The sequence below is a fragment of the Podarcis cretensis genome, assembly GCF_951804945.1.
Source record: "Podarcis cretensis genome assembly, chromosome: 4".
NCBI classification, from domain to species: domain Eukaryota; kingdom Metazoa; phylum Chordata; class Lepidosauria; order Squamata; family Lacertidae; genus Podarcis; species Podarcis cretensis.
Window position 1 is genome coordinate 86,478,444 of NC_137173.1, and position 24,331 is coordinate 86,502,774.

At 41.4% G+C, this 24,331-nt stretch overlaps 1 protein-coding gene and 1 long non-coding RNA gene across 2 annotated transcripts in view; one reads left to right on the forward strand and one right to left on the reverse strand.

The window, feature by feature from the left end:
* Positions 1–22,916, reverse strand: part of IPO5 (importin 5) — a 35,784-nt gene extending 12,868 nt beyond the window's left edge. The window contains exons 1-16 of the mRNA XM_079973146.1: positions 22,806–22,916; positions 18,695–18,775; positions 16,760–16,952; positions 16,082–16,184; positions 15,603–15,699; positions 13,653–13,757; positions 12,870–12,992; positions 12,657–12,777; positions 11,721–11,808; positions 5,221–5,327; positions 4,102–4,226; positions 3,932–4,021; positions 3,678–3,851; positions 3,344–3,562; positions 1,212–1,295; positions 25–157 (exon numbers count right to left, since the gene is read on the reverse strand). Coding sequence (XP_079829272.1) covers positions 25–157; positions 1,212–1,295; positions 3,344–3,562; positions 3,678–3,851; positions 3,932–4,021; positions 4,102–4,226; positions 5,221–5,327; positions 11,721–11,808; positions 12,657–12,777; positions 12,870–12,992; positions 13,653–13,757; positions 15,603–15,699; positions 16,082–16,184; positions 16,760–16,952; positions 18,695–18,775; positions 22,806–22,901 — 1,939 coding nt within the window. The 5' untranslated portion in view covers positions 22,902–22,916. The remainder of the gene's footprint in view (positions 1–24; positions 158–1,211; positions 1,296–3,343; positions 3,563–3,677; positions 3,852–3,931; positions 4,022–4,101; positions 4,227–5,220; positions 5,328–11,720; positions 11,809–12,656; positions 12,778–12,869; positions 12,993–13,652; positions 13,758–15,602; positions 15,700–16,081; positions 16,185–16,759; positions 16,953–18,694; positions 18,776–22,805) is intronic.
* On the forward strand, positions 19,137–21,393 carry LOC307214424. Its single transcript, XR_013838070.1, has 2 exons — positions 19,137–20,642; positions 21,130–21,393. It is a non-coding gene; the product is annotated as an uncharacterized lncRNA (long non-coding RNA).
* Positions 22,917–24,331: the final 1,415 nt, after the last annotated feature.

Consider the following 24,331-nt stretch of genomic DNA (forward strand, 5'->3'; position numbering starts at 1 on the left):
AATGGATGAAGTCTCAGAACTTACTGTCAAGGAGAGCCACTTCGGGCTTAATCGATGCAGTTTTCATTAAAGGACCCATCACAACAGGGAGGTACTGCTGGAATTCCTTTCCAAGGATCTTGCACATTCTAGCCCATGCAGAAATCATATACGATATCTGAAAATTAATAGCCTTGGTTTACTTTTCTTTTCTGCAAGAATACTTTCTTAAAAGTTGCATCACTGCCTGTGCTGAGCAAAAATCAAACCCATCTTAAAAATTAAGTGGTACAGATGCTTCACATTGATGTTAGGAACTATTTTCTACAGGCAACAGCTGAGCAGTAATCAGCATTTCAAAATTGTAGTTTTGAAGATTTCTAGGGGGAGCATTCTAAGTCCCCATACTGCAGATAGGGGTGAGGCTGAAAAAGAATAGCTTGCCCAAGGCCATCTAGTAAGCTCATGGGCAGAGGTACGATGAGAAGGGAACATTTCATCTCGGTAGCCAAAAGCCACTCTCCCATTAGATAACAAAAACTGCAATCAGCTGGAGCCACAACACTCAGCAGGAAATTAAAAAGTCAAAACTTTTGACTCCAGTCAAAAGTGGTTTCTGAATACTGCATTGATAAAGATGTAGGAAAAGTACCACACAACTGCACCACACCAGTGTTATAAACAAAGCACATTCCTTATCTGGCTTCCCCAGTGAATCCTATTTTCTGTATACGAACTGTCCCTATAGGCAAGGAATGCGACTATAGGAAAAAGTGACTCCAGAGAGCAGCGGGACAAATGCAGAGTGCAGAAGCTACTGAAGATTGGAACTCACCAATCACCCAGTACAATGATGAATGGGGTTGGAGAAAGGTCTCAGATTTTTTCCCCATCTCATCTCTGCTCTGTCTATCACACAATGAGCATTTAGCTAGTTTGGTATAAAGCTAGCATTAGTTCCGCAGCTTTTCCCTTCTCCAAATACAACCAACTGGAAAAAGGCAGATTTGGGCCACTTACGTACAGTGAAATCTCGAACCAAGCTAAAACTAAAGCAAGTCACATTGCCACAGAAACCTTTTAATCTACAGATCCTACTAAAAATGCATGTGGCAACAGAAAATTTGGCCAAAGTATGGATCAGCTTTCTAAACAGCCACCGCCCTGACAACAGGCATGAGATACTCTAGTAATAAGGTGCTTTCAAAGGTCAAAGTAATGCTTGGACATACCTGAGGGTCGTCATCTTCCAGGTCGTTGAAGTCAGTCTGTGTTTTCAGCAAGAGCTGCATCACATCTGATGCATCCTGCATGAACTATAAATAGGAAGAACCAAGAAATCATGTCAGGGCGGCTAAATAGTTATTTTCTAAGTAAAAAGCTTAATACTCATGGTTTTAACCTGGTTTCAATCAAAGAACGCAAGAACACTGCAATGAAGTTATGAACATTTGAAGTGACATCAAAAGCAGTGAAAACACGTGCATTCAGATGCTGCTTGCTGTTAACATATATTTATTCAAAATTTCAGAAAAGAATTGTAGAGCCAGATGGAATCAGTTATGCAATCCAAACACCTGCACAAATGCAACAGTCGCCACACCAAAGTAGCCTGAATGGACTACACTTCAAGACAATAGTTTCTTATAAGAGACCAGAAAGGATATGAGAGCACCACAGTAGTGTTGCAAATAAACATGGGTTCACCATCCATACTAAACTGGAGAGTCCAGATCAGCTACAGAAATCTGACACCACAGGGAAGAAACAGGATCTATCTAGTTGGCCTCTACTTCATTTAGAATGCCAGCTTTAGATTAGTCATTTATGCTATCTTAAAAACCCTGGAAATCCCGGGAGAAAATGTGAGTTCATGAGTTATTACAGAGAGAGCCTACTACATCCTGAAATACAGCAGAGAACAAGGTTCTAAGCGAAAATCATAAAATAATAGCCAAACACATAAAACAACCAAATTTATTTTCAGTTTGGGTGTTGAACCAAAGATGAACTGTTACAGAAGCTCTGCTAATGTCATCTCAAGATAACTCTACAATTAATTGGTAGTTGTTGTAGCAATGAGCTCATATATGCTTATATTCACTTGCTTTGATATAAACTAATTGGCTTGCTTTGATGTTATCCTTATCGGTGAGCTTGGGGTCCTGGGCTCTAAGCCCAGAAAGGGGAACTATCTGTAATAGTTGGGTATTTGCCACCTATGCTCTCATCTGGGCAGGGGGAGCAATGGGAGAATCTGGGCAGCATGATACATGTTGTTTTCTTTATAAAGAATGTGGGCACTTTTGCTTAGGTGCGGACAAGTCATCTCCTTGCTGTGGAATCCATCCCATGTCTGCAAAGGCTAGGAGAACTGGCAGGCTGATTAGCTGTAGGTCTATAACTTTCTTAATAAAGAATTAGAACTGGTCGTTCAGATGTCTTGGGCAGGGCTGCCTCCTGACACCAGTGTTGCTGCGGCTCACTAGGACAGGGGTGAGATTTTGGGCTGAAAAGGCACATAGAGAGAGCTGTCAGTGCATCCACGCTACCCTTACTCTGATGTGTGACAGCGATGCCAATTTCGGGAGTGTGGCTTCACAGCACCACCTCACCATGCCAGCTGCTCCTGGCTTAAATACAATACTGTTCACTACACAATGAAAGAGCCAGAGGATGACTTGGTCTCATGGAATCCCTCCTTCCCCTCTCCTGCTGTGTGACTGAGGACGAATTTGGGAGCTTTTGCATCTTTTCAGTTAACCATGTTCTCTTGCATCAACTATCAGCAGCTAACACCAACTATGGGCAGTTTGAAACAAGACAACTTCAAACCATAGTTTCTGAAGCTAGATTTCTTAAATAACATTGTTTTAAGCGCATGCACTGGTTTACAGTACACAGGAAACTGTGGTTACATAAAAAATAGATCAAAAGCTTCAAGAACCTTCTCCTAGCTATGTGCGAGGAGAAGAGGTGAGCATGTGAGCTTTGGGCTTGATCATGTTGCACTAAGACAGGGGTATAAAACTTTTGGGGGGCTGGAGGTCACAATACACAACTGAAAAACTGGGAGGGCGCCACTATTGAGAACGCCCTCTGCCTGGTTACCTGTAACCACTAGCAGCAGTATTAATAGTCAGCATACATTAATAACACAAGAGCTTGCTACACCAGGTCAATGGCCCATAGAGTACAGTTTTCTGCTCTCACAATAACAAACCAAATGCCTATGGGAAGCCCAAAAGCAGTATCTGAGCACAACAGCACTCTACCCCCTTGTGATTCCCAGCTGCTGGTATTTGCGCACACAAAGCCATCTCCCATGAAAACATAGGTGCTTATTTAATTCTTATCAACTTACCTTTTCTTTACCTACTGCAAGGCCAATTAAGCTGATGCATTCTATGGTTTTCCCTCTCAAGAGTCTAAGTTCCTTCTGCACAGCATTCTCAACAATGTGTTTAAGAGAAGGCATAAATAAATCATAGTATGGAACAAACTTTTCTTCCGCTGTATCAGCAACTGATGCAATGGATGTAACGACCTGTTCCAGAACCAACTTAGTGCCTTTTTCAATCAGCTGTTGGGAGAAAAAAAAAATTTATTATTTTTTAAAAAAACTTCATGAAATCTCAAAGCAAGATTTTAGTTAAACCAATTCTGCTTTCAAATCATCCTCCAGTTGATTGTCTTACCTCCTGCAATTTTAATACCATAGTGGAATGAAGATGCTTCACTAAGTTATCTAAGTAAGGAATAAGCAGTGATTTGGGACAGTCTTCAGTAAAGTTGATCAGAGCAGCGGCTGCATGAGCCTGAACTCGCTGATTGCCTTGGTCTTCCATGGTCTGCAGAAGAGCTGCAATTACCTACAACACAGATGGCTACTGTGAGTGAATTGTCTCAGAATGAATTTGGCTGATATTGAATTACATAGCTTTCTACTTGCCTTCTCGTGGAATTTTTTCTGGAAGCCTGGTGCAAAGTCTGTAGCCATCTGGCCAATTGCATTGCAAGCTGCATATCTTACTCTTGGGTGCTGAAATATTTAACTTTGATTAATAAATTCATAAAAGAATCAAATGCAAACTTTGAAGAAGGCAAGTGCTTTAAACTTACAGGGTCCTGAAGAAAAAGCAAAACCAGGTTAACTATTTCATTCAGAATCCCTTCCATCTGTTGGTGACAGCCTTCGCCAATAGCTGAGAGAGCCATCAAGCCAGCATGTCTACACTTCCAGTCAGCTGAATTGAAAGATATTGAATAGAAGCAATATTGTTTAGTAAAAAGCATACAGAAACTAGGAATATATTTTTACACATAACATGAATCTCTTCAAGCCAATTTCAGTGGCTCTCTCTCTTATACTAAGCTGTGAATACATCCTTCATCCTTTCTCTCTCAAGCTGCACTTTGTGGTTTGAAATCCTGGTAAGTAAGCTGATATTAAGGAACCAAGGCCTGCCATATCAAAAGCCACAAGCAATGTGAATTGGGAAAGTGGAGCACATGCTTCCTTCAGTGGTTTAAAAACAGATTTTTTTCCTTTCCAGAGGAAAAGTGCATCGCTTTTAGCAGTATTTCCCCCTCCACAGATTTCAAAGTATATTCCTGTAAACGAAGATCAGCTGTTATAGCAACTTCCACTGGACTTTGAAAGCTGTCAATCACATGTCATAATTATGACATCAGGTAACAGACTGGTCGTCTTGCCCACAAGCTGAAAGTTAGCTCACAGGAGCCGGGAAAAGTACGGATTTGACTCGGTCTAATTCTCCACACCTGCATTACAGCAAAGGTTAGAATGCAAGGCAGGCAGATGAAATCCTACTACCCGTTTATTTATTTGGACAAATAAGGAGAATGACACATTGATGCTCCTGTTCACACACTTGGGACACTCCTTGAATTGGAGGAAGGGTTTAGTGTCACAATGAAGAACAATCTTGGATTGCAGAACAGAATCAATCCTGATGAATCCGTTCCCAGAACCTTTAAATATTAGGAAAAATTAATAGCTCTCTTCTCCTACAAGCAATAACTGCACAAGAAGCTCCTACTACAGATCACTCAGAACTGTTGCTGAAAGAACAAATTGCACCTTGCCACTGGCTTCAAAGTTACTTAAGCCTGTCTTTGATGACATTTTTCACTTGTTTTAACAGCTCAGCACCAGAAGCATTACCACTGATTAACATGTTGTAACATCTGCCTTGAGTCCAAAATTAAATTACTTACGATTCTGAAGCATTTGCATAATATGTTCTTTTATCATAGGCAGAACAAGTTTTCCACCAAGGCCACAAGCCATTCTGTCCAACGCACTCTCACCAGCAACAGCATTGCTAAAGTAAGTTTGTAAAAAAATAAAAACCTGTAAGTCAAAATTTAGGATAATAGCCAATGCATTGCATCCAATTTAGTCATACTCAAAACAGACCCTATGAAATCAATGGGCTTGCAATTTAGCCTTGACTGACTTTAATCTGCCAATTTCAATGCAATCTCCTCCAAGAATGACTTAACTGGTTTCAACCCAATAAATTAAGTACTCAGTTGTATTCCTTCAGATAGGCATCCTAGTATTTTTGGTTTCTCAGGAAAACAATGTGTACTTTATCCATTAGGTGTAAAGGTATTCAGAGGCACAGCTTTCATGACACATTTTAAAATTGAAATCTATTTGCATAGATTTTTTATTAAACCCACTTCTGTTCTTAGTATAAATTTATCAATACATTTAATACAGTGGTGCCTCACAAGACGAAAAGAATCCGTTCCGCGATTCTCTTCGTCTAGCGGTTTTTTCGTCTTGCGAAGCAAGCCCATTGACAGCTTAGCGGATTAGCACTATTAGCGGTTTAGCGGCTTTTAGCGATCAGCTGTTAAGCGGCTTATCAGCGGATCAGCTGATAAGCGCCTTAGCGGCTTAGGAAAAGGGCGAAAAAAGTGAAAAAAACGCACGGGAACTCGCAAGACATTTTCGTCTTGTGAAGCAACCCCATAGGGAAATTCGTTTTGCGAAGCGCCTCCAAAACGGAAAACCGTTTCGTCTAGCAGGTTTTCCGTCTTGCGAGGCGTTCGTCTTGCGGGGCACCACTGTATACTGAATTTTATATTTCATACTGGGAGATGGGCTATGCCCCCCAAGTCTCTCTCTCTCTCTCTCTCTCTCTCTCTCTCTCTCTCTCTCTCTCTCTCTCTGTGTGTGTGTGTGTGTGTGTGTATATATATATATATACATATATATATATATATATATATATATATAAAATTGACTTCTGGTTTCAAATGATGGCATAATCATATACTCTTCAGTTACTCCTGCAATTGTGGGCTTAAACATAGCCTGATAATTACACAAACTGAACCAGTGGACTGAAAGCAGGTGATTATTTTTCAAAGAGTGATTTTCTGTGAGATCATGGCATCTAAAACTCAAGTGCATCTGCCACGAACTTGCAGGCACCAGCCTCTCACCAGGCTGCAGGGACAGTGGGAATTGCTGAAGATTCTAGAATCATAGAATTGTAGAGCTGGAGGGGACCACAAGGGTCATCTAGTAGTTCAACCCCCTGCAATGCAGGAATCTTTTGCCCAATGTGGGGCATGGACCCACAACTCAAGCATCTCATGCTTTAATGACTGACCTATTCCAATAATGTCAACTCTCAAAAAGATGGCTGGACAATAAAAGCTATAAAAGCCTATTAAAGAATCTGTTGATCAGCTTCATGATTCTGTAGAGCACTGCAGCTAGGCTTGATCAAGCAGAATCCAGAATGTCTAAATTGGACAACAGTGCAGCTGCAAATGACACATCAATGGCGGCACTACCAAAATCTACTTATGTGATGATGGCTAGAATGCTTCAACTTGAAAACTGCACACAAAAATGCAATATGGATTCTTGGCAATCTGGCCAAAAGTAAGATCAGCCTGTTAAGTTCACTGAAAATGTTTTATGAAAGATATTGGCATTAAAGCCCTTTAAAGCCCTAAATGGCCTCGGTCCAGTATATCTGAAGGAGCGTCTCCTCCCCCATCGTTCTGCCCGGACACTGAGGTCCAGCTCCGAGGGCCTTCTGCCGGTTCCCTCACTGCGAGAGGCCAAGTTACAGGGAACCAGGCAGAGGGCCTTCTTGGTAGTGGCGCCCACCCTGTGGAATGCCCTCCCATCAGATGTCAAAGCGATAAACAACTACCTGACATTCAGAAGACATCTGAAGGCAGCCCTGTTCAGGGAAGTTTTTAATATGTGACATTTTAGTGTATTTTTCATCTTTGTGAAACCCAGCCAGATGGGCGGGGTACAAATAAATAATAATAATAATAATAATAATAATAATAATAATAATAATAATTACCTGAATATTATCAACTTGGTAGAGATCGGGCTCACCAGATATCAGCCCTCTCTTTACAAGTTACAGATAAACATTGCCAATTTATTGATTTTTAATTTTTTTACATTTTAAGTTAGAGAGTTTCTGCTGCAATGTGCCAGAAAGGGGGAACTTCGGTGAGGAATGGAACAGCATAATATTATGCTATTTGCAGATTGCACAAAAGAGACTCTAATCAACAGAGATTTTTAATGAAGCATGGTAACAGGAAATTATTTACTCGTTAAGTTTCCCTGCTACTTTTTGCTTTTGTATAGGTGATCAGCAACATTCATTTTTCATCCCAGTACAAAGCAGAGGAACAAAACATCCTTGGAATAAATCCAACATTGGATGCAGAGTGAAATGTTTCAGTGCTTTAAGGCCTTCTCTTCTGCTATCTCTGCTGGACTGCAGATACTAATTTGAAGTGATTACGGCTTATCTTCATTGCGAAGGCGTACGTGGCATTAAATCGTGATGTGACTGAGGACGTTCCTCCAACTTAGAGCTGTGGCCTTTTTATTATGCTCTTACAGATTGTTACATATTATTAATGTTTGCATTCCTTTTTAAAAAATGATACTTTATTATGAAATAAAATAAATAAGAGAAAAAATTGGGTAAACGAAGAAAAGTTTCACTACCATTATCTCAAAACAAAGTATATTCTCAAGAGACTACAGAATTAGATGCTACAACAAAAACCGACCTGATACAGAAAAAATACAGAACAAATGTTATGAATACCAAATAAAGCCATATCTCCTCAGGGCTTCCATCACTCTGATTGGCCTGTCATATGAGCAGCAAATGCATAGGTTAAGCTGTACCCTGAGATACCCTTAAGTTAGGAGTCAGTTTCTCAGAAATGAGAGCATTACTTTATTGAACCAATATTTAAAGAAAAACCTAAGGACTCCTTCCATCAGCAGCCCTGCGATATGGTCAAACAAGCACCGACTAATAGGAAAATTCTAAGTGGTTTGCATATTACGTCTACTGTAGTCAACCCATACTATTACTGCAGTATTGGATTCCAGTGTTTTCTATTTTTGTGTGTGAAAAATCTAAGGAGACAATGGGATGGGAGGTGGCGAATGAGGTATGCTGTTATCGAATATGAAAGTTGTAGTGGGGTTTTTTGTCCTCCCTTTCTTGGTTTTTGGATATTCATTTTTCTTCTTCCCCTGCCCTCTGGCCTTGCAAGTTTTTATAGATGGTGCTATGTCAACGTTTACATAAATTGCCTGTTTAATCTGTTTGCTCAGCATGGATACATACTATAGATATTTACGTTATAAGGATCTTGTGGTTTCTACACTGTAATATAGATGCCTAGAAAGTATCCTCCTAGCTTATCAACAAATACACTGTCTTTGTGATTTATATGGACTTTTAGTAGTGTTACATGCCTGAGCATTTGAAGATTTTACAGATGCTGTGGTGGGGAAGAGTAATAACTGTTCCAAACATATTTGTGACAAATATAATACTAGTAATGTAACCATCATATGACTTTAAATTTGCACATGGAATGTGAAGGACTTCGGTTATCCTAAAAAAAAGAGAACAGGTGCCCTCTGAACTCAAAAAACTTAAAGCTTATCTTTTGGTTTAGGGGACTGTGTGCTAGTGGCCATTTTAAGAATTCTCAGGATGTGGCTAATTTTGGGATCTAAGGATTAAAGAAGAAAAAGACCTACAGCACCTAAAAATTTAGCAACTAAAGAGACATAACATACATTGTCTTGTCAGTTACAATTTGACCCATATGAACATGACAAATTATGGGGTAATTCTAATTTTAAGATAGTGGCAGTCTTTTTTGTGGAAGAAATAGGTTGACTGAGGAATTTATACAGTTGAAAGGTTCAAATGGGAGACAATATCTTCTATTACAACACCTGTTGGTGTCTATTTATAAACCAACTGCTTTGAGTGCTTTGGCACCTCCTAAATTGTTGGAAGGAATTACTGGATCTTCTCAGAAAGTTAAATCCACGACTACTATTTATAGTTGCTTATTGGACCTTTGTAAAGTAGATGCTCAGAAACTTTGGAGTCTCAGTCTAACCTACACCACAGGGTCGTTGCTGGGATAATATGGGGAGGGGGAGAGGATATGTGCCATTTTGATCTCCTTGGAGGAAAAGTGGGATATAAAATGTAATGATATAAATAGATAAACAAAACCCAAACAATGGAAATTGCTTCAGATTTATAACTGAGGTGGATGCAGCAAAGATGTTGTTTCAGGTATATTAGATTCCACAACATTTGTAGAGGAAGGCACTGTCTAATACAGCTAGATGCTGGAGGTGCAATGCTGAAAGACCTCAGTGATATATTCTTTTTAGTCTAAAGCTAAATTTCATATAAATTCTGTACTGGCAAAATCAATCCGCAGGTGGGTTTTTTTACTGTTTTTTACTGCAGGTGCTGTATTTTTAAACTATATTCCTATGGTATGCACGTTAATAGCAGGACAATAAGTGGATATTGTGAGCACTTATGGTTGTCAAGAGACATACACCTTGATCCTGGAAGGATAAATGCTCACTGTCCATTGTGCAACGGTCTGAGAACTTACAAGGCCCTTGCTACATTTGAACGTATTTTAAATCAATGCCAATTTCATGCAGATAGCTATTTGAACATCTGGAGGGTTTATATTGAGTTATGTTTCATTTTAGAGGGAAATACTAATGGCCTTTGAATACTGACAGTATATTGTTAGTGCATTATTTTTCTGCCCTTCTTTTTGTTACACATGATACTTAAACAAACGTTGAGCCCTTTAATAGGAGATCAAACACAGTCCATGTCTTACTGTTTGCAAAGACTGTTGTATTCATGAAGTAACCAGTCCTACGAAGTATCTTTTATTTAGTTTCCTGCTCCTATACAAATTCTAAATGGCTGAAATCTCAACATAAATTTACAGTTACAGTCTTTAAGTAAGCTTGAGTACACTCCAGCATGTGAACAAACTGCTCTAGTAAATATGCCATTTATTTTTGGTTTCTGGCATACACATAATTTACTAAGTAGTTGCCAAGAAAGCAAAAGATATGTTCTAAATATAGCAGAGCGCTCCTGGCACGTTGTAAACTATACTTTAATGGCTATATCAATAAATGCGAATAAATCACTTAAATAAAAAGCTGATGTACAAATCGGAAACATGAAACAAATTACTGATATGCATCAACACACCGATCTCCCTTATTGTATTTTGAGAGTTATCCCTTTACAACTAAATTCTATGCTTCTGAAAACTCTGATTTCAATAAAAGGAATGATTGAGAAGGACCATGCTTGCTTCTAGAAATCACATAACAAATGATTTTTATAGAAGCATTTAGTAAGACAGACAGATTGCTGTTATAAGATGTAATCAACATTGCCTTGGATTTAAGAACAGCATGTACAACTGGGGCCTTTGTTCCCCCCTCCACTACGGCCCCTACAGGATATGAGATCTTCTCTACAGACAGGTAGGAGAGTTCTTCCTCAGTACTTGTTCTCAGCAAAGTGTGTTTTGTAAGAAAGGATTCTCTTTTGCAAAAATCTGGGGTTTTTAAGGTGAGAAAAGTTAAGCACCTTTATTTTCTAACCTGCATCAACCTAAGGGCTAATTATGTATCACGTTAGCTCCCATTTGAACACCTTTGCATGAAGGTGACATTTAAAACCTGGCAGCTCAACGTGGGGATGTTGCATACACAGGTAATGGCATGCAAGCCAGCAGTAGGTGTGGCGATCACACAGGGTCCCCAGACGTCTATTGATCCCTGTGCCACCACTTTATTTCTCGCTGCCACCACCCAGGCCCTACCTGGGACAATACTGAGTCCAGTCAGGTTTGAACTGAAACATAAACTTCTGTTTATTTATTGCAGTTTAACAAGCGTGTGGTTTCATAAACGGTATTGGTCAATTACAATCATAGGGTGCCTATCCAGACCTATAACTTCTGCTACCTGCTCTCACTCACTAAACCCCCTCTCAGAGATTTACTTGTCTTCCGAGCTCCTAACTGTTCCTGACTCAGCTTATTTCGCTACACTAACTCAAGCTACCTCCAGACTCTATCCCAATTCACTCCCACTCCAACCAACCACCCAACTCCCAAGGAACTCCTCTTTCGCCCCTCCCAGAGTTGGTTTTATAGTCCCTCTGACTCCACCCCCCTGGTTCTGATTGGGTAACTTGTTTAACTATTTCACCTCCAGCACTCTCAAATGTTAACATCACAGTAGGTACCAAAGAAAAGCTTGCAATGAAAGGGAGCCCTTGAGAATGGCAAACCATATGATTTTTTTCCTTTTTTAAAAACAACTCGTTTACCTGTCAAAGTCATCGTCTTCTAACTCATCAGAATTTGCCCAGTCTTCATCTTCTTCTAGGTCAACCATCATTGTTAACATCTGAGGAACTAAGGAAATTAACATTGCTCAATCTACAGAAAAAGGTTTAACAGAGATCTGACTGCTCATGAACAACCACCTCACATCCCAGTAGAATTCATGAAGCAATGTGGCACTTGTCCATATTTCACTCTGCCACAACGTGTACCAATAGAGTAATTTTGGATTGTGAGGCACCAGTTCCGAATTATATCTGTGCAATGGCCCCACAGGGAAGGATTATTATATCGCATGCTTTGCGTGCAGAAGGCGACAAGCCAAATCCCTGGCATTTCTACCTAAAAATGGTTGCAAGGTAGGAAGTGGGCTAGATGGACCGTTCAACTGACTCAATATACACTAGCTTAATATGTTATTATTAGTAGTATTAATATTTAAATTTGTATACCACCCTATACCAGCAGATCTCAGGGAAATTCACAACATAAAACCACAATACAAAAATACAAAACACATAATAAAAACAAAATCAAGAACAACCTATTAAGCCACTCTTGGGTCACAAAAAACAGCTCACAGGCAGCACTGAGAATACCTTCTTAATAAGCATGTGGTGCCCATATTAATAAAGTTAATGAGTGTTTTATTTTTGCTTCATGCTGGCCCCATTTTAGATTCAACAGTCAGGGCTGCATACTTGACAGAGTCTTATAAAAAAGGCAAAACACCGTCCTTCTGGTTGTTTGGGGAACGGACTAGAGTAGATCAGTAGGATTTTGGCTTCTAAAAAACAGCTCTGTGACTACTGTGTAAGACCAGGGTATGTGTCTTTTACCTAATCTACAAACCTATGCCACATTAACTGTTTTAATTCTAACTGAGAAAAAATATAATAAAAGACAATAAATTTACTTACTAGCTTGTGCAACAATATTGATATGCCTTCTAAGCATAGCAGCTGCGGTCTCAGATAATGTAACTATTACTTCAAGAGCCAGTTGGCGTTGCATGTTGCTGAGATTAGTATCTGCACACAACTGAAAAAGAAAGATATTTAAGTATAGTACTAAAAATCAGGCCACCTATCTAATCAACCAAAACATGAATTGGGATGGGACAGTCAACTTACCTTCAAACTTAGTTGCAATGTAGGTTCTAAGTGTGGCCGTAGATACTTTGGAACCGTATCTGCAATCTCTACAAGGGACTTCAGTACCGAATCATCATTTTGGTAACAGGAGTCATTTACCGCCTAAAAGAGAATTCAGTTAATACCCTTTTCACCTGTAATTCACATTTAAACCCAAGCACTGTGTTAGGAAGACACTATTCAGTGCTTCAAGATACTGCAACCAAAACACAGAACCAAAGACTAGAGGACATACTGGAGAGCTCAAAAGGTGGAAAATGTATCTTGTCTCACCGAGTTATTTCAAATAATTTCATCTACTAAGACATATTTTATTTGCTCACATTGCTCTTTTCCCTCTCAATCTCCTGCCTGGTGAAGATGCAACACCACCTGATCTCTTAACTATGATTAGGAGACTAAAAGCCTACAGGGTGCTCCTTAGCTCTCTCACCTCCCGCCTCTTGTGAATAATGTTTTTATTGAGTACACCACTTCAATGGCTCTATGCTGTGAAGTAGTCTTCACAGTGGATACAGTAGCTGCCCTTGCACACATTCCGGTAAAGCTCAAATTCAGGAAGCATGTAATCTGTATTTTAGGCATTTACAGTGTATTATTTATTAGGCTATGCCTTGTATTTAAACTTTTGCTACTGACACCTAGTGTACTTGATGCTCACACTAGAATTCATGTATTATTGACATGGAAACGGCAACACTCTTAAAATACAAGCCTATAGGAGGTAACATACTTTGGTCAACTTGATGGATGAGTTTTTACCTGCAGGATCCCTGGAAGTAAGTCTGCAAAATGTTTTAGAAGAGGAAGATTTTGCTCATTAGCAAGAACAAATGCAGCCGCAGCCCTAGCTGACAGTGTCCTGATCTAGAAGGAATATAAAATATCAACATCAGTAACATATGGCGTTCCTCAAACTTTTAAATTCATACTTGTACGTCAAAAGTACTCATAACTTTTGTACTCACACCCACTCCCTCCTCACAAGATATTTATTTGTTCATGCCACAGGTATGCATACAGAGATCCAATACATAGTATCAGTACTAAAACTTTATGCTCAAAAAGCAAGACACTGTGTCCTCCTAAAGCAATAAACTAGAAAACATCCTCAGAAGAAAGGATATGCTCATCCTGAGCTTCCTTCTTCTTATATCAGGTTGAGATGATGCAGTTAAGTCCAATTATATTGGACAAATACAACTTATTTAGTGGTTATAATACACCAGCTTATTAGGTCATAGGCCTGCCTGAATAAAAATGTACTTGCCTGTGGTGTAAGGTGAAGGGGCTGAACAGGTCCCTCAGAGACTAAGATTAGCTAGTTAGAAAGGTTCTCTCTTTAGTTCTTGCCAAACAGGCTTCAGATGTTGGCAGGATAAAAAGAAGGGTCTCTCAGAAACATCTCATATAGGAAAATATGGTGATTAAGTTAGTTTGGTCTCTAGTTGTGTAAGGGTTTGTAGGTCACAACCAGTACTCTGAATTGTGGGCAGAAACAATGGTAGCCAATGAAGGTGTTATGAAGATAGGAGTCACATGCTCCTTATAAGTGTCCCAAGTCAGTCTGGCTACAGCATTCTGAACCAGTTTCCTAATGCTCTCCAAAGGCAGGCACATAAAACTAATGTTGCAGTACTATAAGATATAAGGGACGCAGGTGGCGCTGTGGGTTAAAGCCTCAGCGCCTAGGACTTGCCGATCGAAAGGTCGGCGGTTCGAATCCCTGCGGCGGGGTGCGCTCCCGCTGCTCGGTCCCAGCGCCTGCCAACCTAGCAGTTCGAAAGCACCTCCGGGTGCAAGTAGATAAATAGGGACCGCTTACCAGCGGGAAGGTAAACGGCGTTTCCGTGTGCGGCTCTGGCTCGCCAGAGCAACGATGTCACGCTGGCCACGTGACCCGGAAGTGTCTCCGGACAGCGCTGGCCCCTGGCCTCTTAAGTGAGATGGGCGCACAACCCCAGAGTCTGTCAAGACTGGCCCGTACGGGCAGGGGTACCTTTACCTTTACCATAAGATATAATTAAGATGAAACCTAAGCATGTATCACCTTGGCCAGATCTGATACTTTGCTGAAGTTGGCACACAAGCATTAGCTGTGCAAAATAATTCTTGGCCATTGCAAAAACCTGAACATTCAGGTTCAGGGCTGAGTTGGGAAAAATATCCAAGTCACAAATCCAACTTTTAAAGATAAGTGCATCTCTATCAAAAGCAGGCAAAATCTCTCTAATTTGATCAGGAACACGTCTGTTTTGCTGAAATTAAGCTTCCATTTGTTCTCTCTCATCTCACCCATTACCAGTGTTGGACACTAATTCAGACTTTGAACACAATCCTTGAATTTAGATGCAAAGGAGAGACAGAGCTGGGCATCATCAGCACACTGTGATTCCCCAAAAACTCAGGTGTCCACATCCAATGGTTCCATGTAAGCATGATACACAAGATGGGACCCCAAAGGGCTCCACAGGCCAACAACCAAGACAACTACAAGAAAATGCCAGAACCACAATCCCAAGGAGAACAAAAACTACTGTAAAACAATGCTTCCAAGTTTATCCCAACCAGGTAGTCTATCCTTCTGCAATGATTTCAACAGTTCAACAAAGGCGGCATGTTTTCATTTCGGGCATTTGCTTTTTTAGAGTAGAAAACATTCCAAGACTAACAACGTTTTTCAAACGAAAGAGGAAATGAGTTTTGAATTACCGTGGGATTCTCCTGATCTTGCATACATTGCACCAACATCCGTTTGATGACATCCAAATAATGCTGCTGTTGATTTCCAAAAATACCAGGAAAGTTCCTAAAGGGACAATACAAATGTGCATTTAAGCATCCCTGAGGCCTTAAAAACTTTATGCTGAGCATCACACATCAAACTGTCTGCCACAAAGTTCTTCTGAGTTAAGTCAGAGCTCTGATGCAAGATCTAAAGTTCATACTCAGCTCACACAGAGCAATGGTAAGGCCAGTTAAGTCTCACTGTTGCCCCAAGTGAATTGGAACATGCACCAGTATACACTCAATAACTTCCCTGCGGATGATTACCCACCATTATCCAATTGCTTCTAGGAACCTTGCAACCCAGTCAGAAAGTTATGTTTGAAGATGTGGTTCCTAACAGAAATGTTAAACAACCTGACAATCTTTCATGACCATGCACTTGTCTGCAAATAATAGTATACCAGAAGATGTGCAGTGCAGCTTCACGTAGTCCCACATTTTGAGAGCTGACAGAGTCAAACAAAAACTTCAGCCCTTCGGGCCATTGGTTATTGCCATCCTCATCTAAAAGAGATAGAATACAAACATAAAGACAGGAATTTTTGAAACCACAATAGTTAACCAAAAAGTAATAAATTGTTTCATTCTCTTCAAGGGAAAAACTGCCAAAATTGCATAGCATTTCCTTATAGGCTGTGAACTGTGAGGACATTATATTCGTGCATGGTTGCCAGGAGTATTTTCTAAAGCCCCACAGCACTTGGAGGAGAGATGGGAAAGCTCAGGCACAGTGGAAGATTAGAGAAGATGCTAAACAGGCCGTCTCTGTAATTGCACCCACACTCTAGAATAACCCACTTGCCTACTTCCTTCACTTGATTTTTTCTAGAAAGTGACATTTCTATTTAGGAAAACGTTTATGAAAGGATGCTGCTGTCTGGTCAAACATGGTCATGTTTCTAGCCTATGATGATTCTGCTAGCTGTTCACCCTTTAAAATTATTATTAGTGCCTGTTTGAGTTACTTTATTTTTCATTTAAGTTTACATTGCCTTTAAATGTTTTCAGACACAGCCAGCATCACAGAAATACAAATTAATAATAATAATAATAATAATAATAATAATAATATAATATACCTATTAGATTTCTGGCCAGCTCAGCTACAATATCACATATTTTTCTCCTCATACTGGATTGTGTTTCGAGCTGAATAATCAACAGCAATTCACTTTTGATAGCAGTTTGAACTTCAGGGGGTAACGTTGGATAAACTTCCTCAAAAGAAGCTGACAAAAGTCTTCGGAGAAGCACAGCAGCCATTTGTCTAGCCTATTAAAACAGATATACATTGTATGAGGGAGAATTAATTTCAACACAATATATTCCATTTCTGTTCTTTGCTGTTGTTTTCCTACAAAGCATAAACAAAACACCTAGAAGTTCAGCCAATGTGCTGACTCTGCCACACCTATTTTTGGCATCTTTAGTCACATAGCTATTTTTTACTCAACTATTTCATGCCACAGTTGGTATAAGAACTAAACTAGGTGACTGACTATGTTAGAAGAACTTAAGAGGCATTTAGTAAATAGTTTCAGCAAATTAAATCAAATGTTTTCTACCATATATTAACATTTATACGGAAACATCATTTGTGAACAGTTAACTTTGTGTTAACATGAAAGAATAAAGTGAATTGTGTACAGATTAGGCATATATTAAAGACTCTATTGAAAAATATTAATTCAAATGTTACTTTGAATACTTAAGTATTCATTCTTTCAAGCAAGTTATAACTGCAAACCAGAAAAATTCCAGAATAAGTTCCTCAGAAGGGGGTCAATGGGTATACACTAACCACAGTAATATGAATTATCAGTTATTTCAGCTCAGATATTGACAGTTAATTAGTACAAGGCATTTGAATCAACACTGGTGGCATGTTCTACTTGAAATACTGTGATGACTGACAAAGGACCACAGCAATTTGCCTTATATAAAGTCAGACCAGTGCTTCATCTAGCTTAGCAGGTCCCCTCCAGGGTTTCAGGCAGGATATTCACAGCCCGACCTGGAGATGTTGGGGATTGAACATGGGAACGTCTAAATGCAAAGCTGATGTTCTACTATTGAGCTACAGCCCTTCTGTAGGGAATAGGGAGACAGCGAACATGCAATCCTACCAAATGAGCAGCCACATTGTAGTGGACAAGTATGCTAAGGACAACAGAAATAGAATGTGTGGAAGACTGAACCACTTCCATTTGTGTTGTGTGGGAACATCTATGGCAGTGTCAGGCAACACAGGCATTGTACAGATTTCTTGATGTATGTCAGATGTGATGGTTCCACCAGTGTACATGCCAGAATACTCACTGTGATTTATTGCAATATTGATATATTTGGTCTTAATTTTGCATAGTATAGCAACACACGTGCATCTTATACGCATAGCATTTTCAGCTGCCATGACTTACTGATTGCAAATGCAACAGTTGTTAAGTCAATAAGTGAAATTAAAACCTAATGCACAAGCAATAATAGGTTTGGGCAGCAAATATGTTAAGGAGCAATGCAATAAGGAGTAGATTCCAAGACATTATGAGCCCAGAGGTGCATATTAGATAGGCTGCTTTCAGAAAACAGAATTTCAGACGGCACCAGGAGTCAAAGGGAAAAGGAGAATGCCTTAACTCGTGTACAGAAGGGAATTTAGGATCCAAGCCAATGTGTCTATCAAACCATTGAAAAAACCAATGGTTTGCCACTAAAACAGGAACTGAAGCTTCCAATCTATGGTGCAAAGACAGGAAGGAACTGTATGACCATGCTTGCTTCTTCCCATAAAACTGAACTGTGGTTTAGCATTACTGCAGTAGTGTTTGCTACTGAGACAAATTTCCAACAATTCTTCTTTAACTTACTGACATTGATAGCAATATATTTCTTTTCAGGTGCCTATTACAGCTGATAACATTAAATACAATGCTAATTTATTTTACCACAACATGAAACAATGCTTCAATTATGCTACTATAAATGTTTTGTAGGGACTACTTCTTAGAAAATACCTCTTCAGCAACCGTAGTATTTCTGACAGCTTGTAGAAGGAATGTAATTTTAGATTGGCCTGGTATGTTCTCATATGTTTCCTACAAAAGAAAAGAGAATCATTAAAAACAAAAACCATGAGGCATTAGTTTGACCCTCAAATATGCTCCAATAAGTTCAATTTTTAAATTTACTAGAAAGCATATCACAGAAGCACCTATGTTGAGATTAACTTTCAATTTGAATAAGTTTGATCCACCAGTTCTATTGAACAAAGGTATAATTCTAAACTAAAACCTTGAAAATTAACTTTATCATTTCCTTTAGAAAGTAAGACTAACATATCTATCAACATCTCTAAAGAGATTAGTGCTTGCTGTGTTCTTAACTCTGTTCTGCCAAATAGCGCTAGTTACTTTACTTTGATTTGCCCTGTGAGACAGTCAGCACTTTCCGTTAGAATGACTGAGAAATAGGATTTTGTGGAACTGGCTGGAATGAACAATTCCCAATATTCTTTGCTTCAGGTATTTAAGTATACAGTTGACTTGCAATTTGCATTATTGCAGTTTTACAAACTTGATGGCAGGTCAACAGACATAGCATTAATTAAATGCACACAAAGTGGAAAGCTTAAGTTCTTTTGGTGTGGAAAGAGCTTTTAAGCTCTCAGGCTTGTTTACCGGCCTCAGGGAAGGTCTCAGATGGGCTCTGGATCTCGCTGGAACTTCCCAGAGCCCATGCAAGACCCTCCCAGAGCCAAGTAAGGAAAGCGGACAAAGCCCACTTCTCACACTGGCTTTAAAAAAAAAAGGTAGCGATGGTCATGCAGGGGTGGTTCCAGGGCTGTTCTGACTATGCATGGTTTCAACTTTAGGCACAACCCGCCCTGCCCCCTCCCCCCAGTGCGACTGCTACGCAAGTTGTGTGTATTTACACTGCATATTCAAAATGCAAAGAGCTTCAAGTTGACAGACATCTCTCTTGCATAGATTCCAGAAAACAAACACAAAAAAGGTTCAATGTAGCATTGTGGACATTTTCAAAGAAAAATGGAACTCCTCAGCCTAGATCCTGCTAACTCTCCAAAGTAAGCACAGTGGAGAAGTAAAAGAAATCAAGACTAAGGACTGCCTATTTCCGTATGCAAACCTACTCCAAAAACTAGTGATCTCAATCCTCTCTTCTAATTTGGTGACATCATTCTCATTCATACTCAGCAGTGGCTGGTGAGGTGACTCGCCGTGAAAAAATGCCATTGCACTCTGACAGAGGGCTGAGAGTGATTTCCTTTCCTTACACTTTTTGTGCTGGTAGACAGTGACACATCCTTCAATATGCAAATACCTGGTGATGAATGTGGCACCCTACTCCCATCTCCCAGTGCCAAGAAGAGCAGGAGTTCCCTTTTCTGCTCCCATACACTGTCTACCAGCAGCTTCACCTACCTGACACACTGGCTGTTGCTATTCAGACTACTTTCAGGACCCTAACCCATGTGGACTTCCACTTAAAGAGCTCTCTGCAACTGGTTGGCTTTCCAGCAGGGGTTGGGTTAACTTTTTTCAGCATTTCATCCTGGGTAACCTTCCAGGGACCACACACCACCACTGTCTACGTCCAGAGGCAAAAGGTTTTCCTCTCACATGGTCCTTACAACCTGGTCACATTATGAGCAGCACAAGAGAATTTATTTTTGCTCAAATACACCATTTGCCTCTTCTTTCATCTATGTTTCAGAAAACATACATGTATGCCAAGCGGCTTCACAATATTTAAATTGCTTGTGTTGGTATGTACAATGTTGAAAAATAATCAGACTGATCTGTTTTACATTAGGGTACTAAGAACAGATTTTTTTACCCTATTGTTCCCAATGAAAGAATGTGCTGAACTCTACTGACCGCTCCAGTGATGTAAATGATAAAAGCCCCAGCACAGCCATCCAATGAGAAAATGCTAAGCCAGGCGGAGATGACTGGCAGAATCCGAGACCTGGGAGAAGAACTGGTGGAGGAGGACTGGAAGAAATTTAAGGACTATCTACAAAAATATTGTAAATTGTATGAATGTTAAGAAAGATGTAAGATTAGCAAAAACATGACTCCAACAAACTAGTTATAAAGAATATAAATTTAAATTTAATTGGTAGATGAAAAGATAAATTTTGGATAAGTAATATTTTATGATTAAGCTTTAATAAGAGTTTGTTAAATCCCAAAATTTGAGACATTAAATATTGGAAAATTATATTATATGAATTAAATTAAGTTAATAATTTGCTGGTAAAATCTATGCTTAGAAAGCAGGAACAAGAGATGTGAGGAAGTCCAAAGTTGAGAATGAAATGTGGATTATGGAAAATATTTTGTTATTATGTATGTTTTTTTATTGGTTATACAAAAATTTAATAAATATTATTATATAAAAAAAAAGAGAGAAAATGCTAAGCCAGACGCCGGTATTATTTCAATGGAACAGAGATTCCCCACTAGGCTTTACAATAAAGGATGTAAAGCACTCCTGTGGGTGGAAATAAAGCACTATCCTGATTTACTAATTACAGAGAAATCCTGTAGTTCAGAGTTTTCTCTAATAATAAGACACATACAACAGAAAAGGGGGAAAGCTTCATTCAGTACCCTATTGAACACTGAAGCCACTTCACAGATTAGAAAACACAAAGCTTAAGAGACAGGTTCATTATCTCACGGTTCACGCAACAAGCTCTGCTAAGTTTTCAAGAGATCTACATCCCTCTGGCCACAGTAAATTGGGGGAAGGGAAAGCACGCATGACACTTATTTTAAGAATCCCTCCCTGATTACCACACAGCAAATTAGCTGAACTGTGGACATAAGACTCATTCTTCTTCAAGGGGGTCCCATCCCTGCCCAGTGTCTTGGAAAGAGATGGCAATCAGAACAGACCCATCTCCCCCAGGTGCTCCAACACAGCCCAGAATGGCGCATGCCTATGTAAACAAACGAATGACAAAACTTAGATCACCACAGGAATCTTGAAGCTGAGGTCATTTTCGCTGCCAGCATAAGCAGTATTTGCAGCTACTGTGTCTACCGATTAGTTTACTATATAATGTTGCCCAACTTACCATAAACTAGTCAGGTACAGCAAACTACAGTACCTCTCTATCCCTCATCTGACCCTCCCCTGGAAATCTAATGGGAGGGTTGCACCTCCTGAGCCTGTCCCTATAGAAAAGGGAACTGCGACCCCCAACCCCTTTCCACCCAGGGACGACTGTGGGCAGGATTCGGGCACTGCAGGGGGTGGAACTAGGTGGCCCTTGGGAATCCCTTTCCAACCCTACAATGCTACGGCTCTATTCCATTCTGCATTTGTCCCGAGGGGTAGTTCAGCCAGGAAAGCATTGAGACTCTTCATCTCAGGGTTGTGGGTTCGAATCCTCCCCGCCTCGGTGGGTGAAAAGACTCCTGCATTGCAGGGGGTCGGAATGGATGATCCTCGTGGTCCCTTCCCAACAGTTCCATCCTATTAATCTAAGGGCTTGATCGAGGAGGCCATGGTGGCTCCAGCCTCGGGCGCTTATCTCCACGACCAGGGTCAGGTTTGAGGTGGAGAACGAGGAAAAGGAAATAGAAAATAGAGGGGGGGGGGAGGAGAAATCGTGACCAGCACTAGAAATGTGGGATCGCGCATTAAAATAAAAATCAGGGGACGTGGAAGGGGAAAAGGTCAGGGTGGATGGGATGGGGAGGCCCATGTTTAGAGAGAGGGAACAAGGGGGCCGGATTTCCCAAGCTGAAAGAGGAGAAAAGAGGTATGAGCCGGTGCGAGGCGGAGGTGCCGCCCGGGGGGGGGGCCTTTGGGGGGGGGGAAAGGGCGGTTGGTGGCCGAAACGCCCCCCCCCCCCAGCCAACGGCTTTAACGGCCGCCGGCCCCGTCTGTGGAGATTCCGGCCGGAGCACGTGGGCCCCGCCAGGGCCGCCCCGCGCGCGCACGCCGACACACACACACACACGGCGCTGGGAGGCTGACAGGGCAAGGCCGGGTCCGGAGAGCGCGGTCGGCCGAGGCTGGAGCCGGCGGGAAAGGGAGAGCGGGGAACCGGGGGGGGGGGGTACGAAACAACGCGAAGCCGCCAGTCACCTCGGCCTGTTTCCGGACGACATTGTCCGGGCTGAGCAGGTTGCCTAGGAGAAGATAGAACTGCTGCTGCTCCTGCTCCGCCGCCGCCGCCGCCATGGCTGCCTGAGAGAGAGAGAGAGGCCAGCCGGGCAGGGAGGAGGGAGGCAGGAGGCGGGGTCTCCAGGCCGCGCACCGACCACAGAGAGGCGGAGCCGCCACCGCCGCCGCGCTTCTGGTGAACTTCTCCCCGCCCCTGCCGGCAACACAGACGCCCCCCCCTACCGCCCGCCTCCTGCCGACGCCGGGCTGCTGCTGCGGCGCTCCCATTGGGTGCAGGGCGAAACGCGGCCTTGCTCCCATTGGGCCGCGGCCCAGCCGCCTTTGTGATTGGGCGTGAGAGCGCCATTGTGAAGTCACTTCCCTCTCGCCTCCCTTAGTCCGTCTCCCTCTCTCTCCCCCTCCCTTGCGGGAGGGGCGGGAGGAGGGAAGCGGTTTGCTTCATCGAGCTGGGCGCCCATTGGCGGGAGGCCCTGGCAGAGGTTCTCTGACTGGGCGGGAAAACAGTCGGGCGGCCAATAAGGAGGGAGTGGGGGGCGGGGGACAGAGTAGGAAAAAGGCGGGAGAGTGTGAGGGGACTTGGGCGGCGGGAAAAGGCCGGCGTGTTGTTCCTGATCTTCGTTACCGCCCCGAGTAGGAAATACTGTGTCCTATAAGCACAGACCTCCCAAATGCCCCTATTTTTCCAGAAACCGTCCCGGTTTCTGATTTGCCCCGCTTTTCCTTAGGACGTCCCTGATTTCATCCAAGAGATGCTGGAGATTATGGTAGGACGTCCCTATTTTCCCTATTTTCATCGAAGAAATGTATGCGAGTTATGCGACCTCCCCTAGCCAAGGAGACGAGTAACTATACAGCCTTTAGCAGACATCTGAAGTTTTCTAATACTACGGTTTTACATATGTTGGAAGGCGCCAAGAACGGCTGGGGCCACCCAGTCAGATGGGTGGGGTATAAATAGTAAAAATTATTATCATTCCTATTTTCATCAGAGAAATGTTGCAGGGTATGTAAGCAGCCCCTGACGGGGTGAGAAAGAATTTTGCCCCATTTTGGGTACCCTGCGCTGGTAAAGTGCCCGTTTTGCCTATTTACAGTGGTACCTCAGGTTACATACACTTCAGGTTACATACTCCGCTAACCCAGAAATAGTACCTTGGGTTAAGAACTTTACCTCAGGATGAGAACAGAAATCGTGCGGCGGCAGCGGGAGGCCCCTTTAGCTAAAGTGGTACCTCAGATTAAGAACAGTTTCAGGTTAAGAACAGACCTCCAGAACGAATTAAGTACTTAACCCGAGGAACCACTGTATAGGCCATCATATATATAAATGGCATTAATATTAAGATTAATAGGTATGTTTTCCCACCATCTTGATTTGTGGACCCTGTGATTTTCTAGCGCCAGCTAGAATAGCCAATAGGCAGGAATGATGGGGGATGTCTGGAAGGCAGAAGATTCCACATTTCGACACTATGGTTCACATATCA